Source organism: Octodon degus, unplaced genomic scaffold (assembly GCF_000260255.1).
Source record: "Octodon degus isolate 3935 unplaced genomic scaffold, OctDeg1.0 scaffold00009, whole genome shotgun sequence".
In the NCBI taxonomy this organism is placed as follows: Eukaryota; Metazoa; Chordata; class Mammalia; order Rodentia; family Octodontidae; genus Octodon; species Octodon degus.
In genome coordinates this window covers 10,042,480-10,048,479 of record NW_004524585.1, presented here as the reverse complement: position 1 = coordinate 10,048,479, position 6,000 = coordinate 10,042,480, and the positions used below count along the sequence as shown (strand labels likewise).

At 37.5% G+C, this 6,000-nt stretch overlaps 1 protein-coding gene across 3 annotated transcripts; it reads right to left on the bottom strand.

The window, feature by feature from the left end:
- Positions 1–1,862: 1,862 nt before the first annotated feature.
- LOC101560134 (PEST proteolytic signal-containing nuclear protein-like) lies at positions 1,863–2,351 on the bottom strand. 3 transcript variants are annotated; one of them, XM_023708726.1, is made up of 2 exons: positions 2,078–2,351; positions 1,863–2,002 (listed from the first exon to the last, which is right to left on the bottom strand). In XM_023708726.1, the coding sequence occupies exons 1-2, from the start codon at positions 2,349–2,351 to the stop codon at positions 1,863–1,865; spliced, it is 414 nt and encodes a 137-aa protein (XP_023564494.1). The 3 variants fall into 3 exon arrangements, with proteins under 3 accessions (XP_023564494.1, XP_023564499.1, XP_023564496.1); XM_023708731.1 differs by having other exon boundaries at positions 1,863–2,029; positions 2,129–2,351; XM_023708728.1 differs by having other exon boundaries at positions 1,906–1,944; positions 2,001–2,351.
- Positions 2,352–6,000: the final 3,649 nt, after the last annotated feature.

Genomic DNA, 6,000 nt, shown 5'->3' with positions numbered 1-6,000 from the left:
CAAAGGAAGTAAAAGATTACTACATTGAAAACTACAGTACTAGAAAAAGGAGACTAAAGAGGATATCAGAAAATGAGAAGATCTGCCTTGCTCATGGTTTGAAAGAACCAATATAGTGAAAATGGCCATGCTTCAAAATTATTGTAAAGATTTAACACAATCCCAATCAAAATTCCAACAGCACATCTCACAAAATTAGAGAAAGAAATCCTAAAATTCATTTAAAACCAGAAGAGACCTAAAATAGCAAAGGCAATTCTAGGCAACAAAGGCAAGACGGGGCACAGTCACTGGTTTGAAATTATACTTCAAAGCTACTGTGATACTGCCAAAAAATAAAAGAAAGAGAAAGAAAGAAAAAAAAGAAAGAAAAACATAAAATTGAATAGATGAGAAGATGCAGAAAGAACTCCAGACATACTTAGCCACTTGTGCACAGCAAACAGTGCCAAAGACTTTCACTAGAAGAAAGATAAACTCTTCAGAAATGATGCTGGAAAAGCTGGCAATGTTTATTTACTAAAGATTAAAGCTAGACTCATATTTTCACCATCCATTAAACTAAAGTTAAAATAGAGCAAACTTCTAAACATTAAAACAGAAACACTAAATCTATTGGCAGATAGAACAGGCAGAACTCTTGAAGATACTAGAGCAGGCAAAGACTTTATGAACAAAACCCCAATTGCACAAGAATGATTCCAGAGAATCAACAACTGATATCTCATCTTATTAAAAAGCTTTTGTACAGCAAGAGAAACCACTAACAAAGTGCAAAGACAATTCACAGTGTGGGAGAAGTTTGCTGACAGCTGTTCCTCAGACAAAGGAACACTATCCAGAATACATAAAGAACTCAAAAAAAAAGAGAACACTCCAAATTTAAGACTCAATCCAAAAATTGGCATTTGAAATAGATACGTCTCCAATGGAGAAGTAGGAACAGCAAATAAATATATGCAGAACAATTTCAACACCATGGATCATTCAAGAAATGCAAGTTTAAACAACTCTGAGATTACTTCTCACTCCCAGAAGAATGTCTATTATCAAGAAGTCAACCGATAAGAAATGATGTCAGGGGCCCACCAGATAGTTCAGCAAACTAAAGCACCTGCTTAGGCAGAGCACAGTGGCCAGGTTCGACCCTGGTGTGCCATGCCATCCCTGCTCCCAGGACGCGCTGAGACTGTGAGGTGATTGAGACTAGGTGTGCTGGCCTGTGCCTGTAATCCCAGCGCTTGAGAGGCTGAAAACAGGAGAATCACTGAGTCCAATCTATGTATTGAGACACTGTAGACCCTGTACTAAATACATTTTTTAAAAATGGCATCAGGGCTGTGGGAAAAAAGGAACCCTTTTCCATTGTTAGTAGGAGTGTGTACTGGTGCAACATTGTGGCAATCAGTGTGATTTGTCAAGAATCTAGGACTAGCGGTTCCCTTTGATGCAGCTATTCCCCTTCTTACTGTCTTCCTAAAAAAATTGAAGGCATCGTATCCGTGACATGTTTTTTTTTTTTTTTTCCATTTCTGATTTCTTTTATTATCTGTAACTTTTGGAAACTAATCACGTGAGAACTACAAAATTAGCAAATGTCTTTTTTTTTTTAGCAAATGTCTTGAAATCTGTATATAAAACATAAATTACCTCTAATTTCAAACTCTCACGTATTTATATACCACTCAATTTAAAAAGAAAAATGAAAAAACAAAAGCAAAAGTGGCTCCAAAGATAGTCTTACACCATTCCATAAAAAATGAAACTATTCCTTTTAACTTTACACCCACCTCACAGCCTAATTCAAAACACATCATTTAATTGTCTTGGTCATGGACATTTCCAAGATGAGACCTTATATTTCATTCCCATAGCTTGTGGTCATCAGAAAACCCATGCTTCCCTTTATTGAAAGAGTTGGGTCCGGCTGATGTTGGTGTACCCCTTCCAATATTTCTCATCCTCATCGTTACTTCTGGAGGCATTTCGTTTAGTTCACTGTCTTCATCTTCATTAAAAGCTGCTGTTACTGAAAGGGGTTTTGGGGCAAGAGTTGGAACAGTTTCTTTAGGCTTGCCTGATCCAAGTTTGATGGATATAGCTGATGCTTTCTTTGTTGTCTGACTACCTATGGCAGATCCAAATTTGGAGATCTTTCTGTTCTTTGTTGGGAGGTCTGCAGCTTCTTCAGCTGATGGCTTCTCAGCTAGGTGACTGGAACCTTCCCCTCCATTACTGGAAGAAACAGTCTTAGTTTTCACAGGTTTTTCTGCTTCTTCTTCAGGCCCTCCAGCAGCTCCAGCTTGCTTGGACTGCTCAGGCTTCTCCTCTCCCATCTTTCCATCTGCCATTTTCCTGGCCATGGCGACATGTTTTTAAAAGAAGGAGGCCAGGGATATAGATAGCTCAGCGGCGTAAGCGTCTGCCTAGCAAGCGCATGGTCTTGAGTTCAATCCCTGGTTCCGAAAAAAAAAAACCTAAGAGCATTCCCTTTGGGGCCGGGGAGATGGCTCAGCAGAATAAGCGCTTGCCTGGCAAGCACAAGGGCCTGAATTCAATCCCTGGTTCCGCCAAAAAATAAAAAAAATTAAAATAAACAAAAAATAAAAGATGAAATAAAATGTTTAATTGACTGCACATTCTCACTGGAATACAACTACAATCTTTTTAAACAGACATTTTAAATTGTTTTGGTAATATGACTAGTAATAATTTTGATATTATTATTCTGAATGTATTCTACATATAATAAATAATGTATTCTATTAATAGTCTTAGAAGCCAAGACTTTCATAAAAGCCAAGTCTTTCAGTCCAAAGGTCATACAAAAATAAAATCAAGTAACTTAAACAGAAACATTGTAATTCTAAGTTTGAACTTAATAAATTCATGGTTTTCTGTTACTGAAGAAAAGAAATATCAACTCTATCAACTAAAAAGAAATAAAATTGTTGAAAATCTAATTGTAATTAACATCTCTCATATCTAAACTGAGGTCTATAAATACCATTTTCTGTTATGGGGAACAGAAAATCTAGGCTTTAGGTAGAAATGGTCACTTCTCATACTGATGCAAAAATATGTAAGATGAACCTTGAACAACAACAACAAAAATACCAATGATTATTGGGGTTCTGTGTAAAAGAACCTGGAGCCATCTTAAAATGGAATACTCTTAGTTTCAGAAAAATATGGCAAGAAGGGGCAGGGGAGATAGTTCAGTAGAATAAGGGCTTCCCTGGCAAGCATAAGGGCCTGAGTTCAATCCCCGGTTCCGCAAAAAGAAAAAAAAAATTAAAATTAAAAAAATAGAAAAATATAGTGAGAATGAACTGAAATCCATAAAACATGTCAAATTTTTTGAGTTTATGATGACTAAAGAAAAAATAAACACATGGTTCACCTTTGGAAGATGCTGGGAATGAACATCTCTGTAGTCAAAAGATAACATTTCTCATTAATCGATTTCAGGCTTCAGTGAATCTTCTGTGTGGTTCTGGTATAATTCTGATTTCAGTAAAATAGTTCATGCTTTTTGTTGTCATGCTAAGTCAATTGATCTCAATAGGTTACATAGAAAATAAAGACAGAAACAAAACAAAAAAAAAAAAAAAGGAGAGAAATATATAGACTTCTGGGTAGATGGTAGAGTTTGGAGAGCAGAAAAACATCCTCTCTGTGATTTGGTGCCCAGAAGCTGGAATATAGCAATAAAGAAGAGGAACAGCAGGGAAGTGGGTCTCAGGACCCAGAAAGGATCTGAAGTGAGGATTAAAGCCCATGGGCATAGTAAACAGAGAAACTTCAGTGAAGGAGGTGGTACGTGCTGTTTTCCCTCTGACCCCTAACTCACTGCGTAAGGGATGGCTCTAATTTGCAGATGTGAAGTGGCTACTAGTGACCCTACAGGCCTCTACAGAGAAACACACTGGTGGAATGGGACAGTGTACACAATGGACTGCAGTGCTGGTGAGTTATTCAGGTCTGGACATCCCCCAGGAAAGGGTGATTTGTCAGTAGCCTTCCTAGACAGAGGCCAACGCTCTCGGGATGCAGAACAGCTTCAATACTGCTCCATATTTTGCCCAGTGTCAGGGTGAGGGAAAACCCAGTTCAAGTCAGCAGGAAGTCAAACAGGCAAATTTAAGTTGTCAGGAAGCACACAGAATGTTGAGGATTGAATATATCGCATTTCAGCATCACAGCCAGAAAATAGCCTCTGGAGACTGTCCATTTTGGCTACCAGTGATAGTAAAGACATTCCTTGAAGTGGACATTTTTATTGTCTCTCATCTTTCTTTTCTTTATTTCTTCATTTTTGTTGTCATTGTTCTTGTTTTTATATGAGTGTAGTCTTAGTTGCTTTTCTCTCATTGCTGGGACAAAATACCCAGCACACAAAATTAAGAGAGCAAAGGTTTATTTAGCTCCCAGTTTGTAGAGGTTTTAGCTCACAGTTTGCTGGCTTCAAGGCAGAGTACCACATGGCAGAGGGTAGCCATTCATGGTGGCAGAAAACAGCAAAGAGCAAAGGGATGAGCAGCAGTTGAGGCTGCTAGCCAGCCTCTCTCCCATCCTTACATTTGTATGCAGATTACCTGCCCTGGGGCAGGTGTAGCACTAACACTCATAATCCCAGCATTGGAACAAGAATTAATCACAAACTCCACCCCATGACTGCATGAGACTTTGGGGGAATACCTACACACAAACAATAACAAGTATGAGCATTGTTGTCTAGCTTTTTATTTTCTCTTCTTGTTTTTATTTCTTGCTTCTCTGTTTAACCTCCTGTCTTCTGTACTATTTCCCTAAAATTTAAATAATGTTCATTAGTCATCCAGCTGTGCTCCTAATCTCTTTCTCTTCTTCTATTTCTCTATTATATCTCACTAACCTTTTAAAAATTTATTCCCTGAGGATAAAATTACAACAATGAAAGCATATTTACTGTATAGAATTTTTTGGTTTGCTTGAGATTTTGTTATACACATAGAAATCTATTTCATACAGTGAAAGGTAGCAAATTAAAAGTTACCTCGAGTAGTCACTTTGTAGGCTGAATTTCATGCTATTGCTACTTGTACTACTTTACCCAAGGTAGCATAATTGTTCTAATCAGTTGTTCTTCCTGGCCAAAACTGAGATTGCCTATGGTTCATAAACATTGATATTGGCCAATGCTAAAGAAACAGGGGATAGGCCAAATAGGCAGAAAATTCTTATTTCCAATAAATTTGAAGTGAGAGGATCTTGCAACACACTCAAAACTTAAAATCCAGCCATATCTAGAAACATCCCTAAGAAATAGTCATTTCCTAAGGATTCTAACTATTAACAATAAAACTATTGGCCACAAGCAATTTACAAGCATCAATACAGGGACTAATCTTAAAAAAAAAATAGAAAATTACGGGACAAACAAGAGCAACCTAAGACTTCCAAAGTCCAATGTAGGGGACAATGAGATGGAACATTTTAAAAGCCACCAACCTGGACTCTCTGATGTGGTAACAATGAAAGTGCAAAAGCAAATGAATGAGGCTCTAGAAGAAAAATCAAATAAGAAATAATTTCTCAAAGGCTCGGAGATAGCTCAGCAGACTAAGCAGCACTTACTTAGGCAAGCACAGGTACCGGAGGTCTATCCCAGGTACCATATGATGCACTGGTCTCACTCCCACAGGCATTGAGCTGACCATTGAGTCCTGGCATGGTGGTGCACACTTGTAATCCTAGTGCTAGGGAGGCTGAAAACAGGAAGATCACTAAGAGGAATCCGAGCTGCGTAGAGAGACTCTGTACCAAATACATTAATAATAATAATAACAAATAATAATTAATAATAATTTCTCAGATAACAACAGAGATGCTGGCTATAATATACAGTTAATGAGTCTAGAATAGATACAGATAAAAAATTAGAGTAGTTTAGGAAGATGATGGAAGCAATGAATACCCAATATAAGAAAGAAATGGAATCAATGAAACAGATTCAGA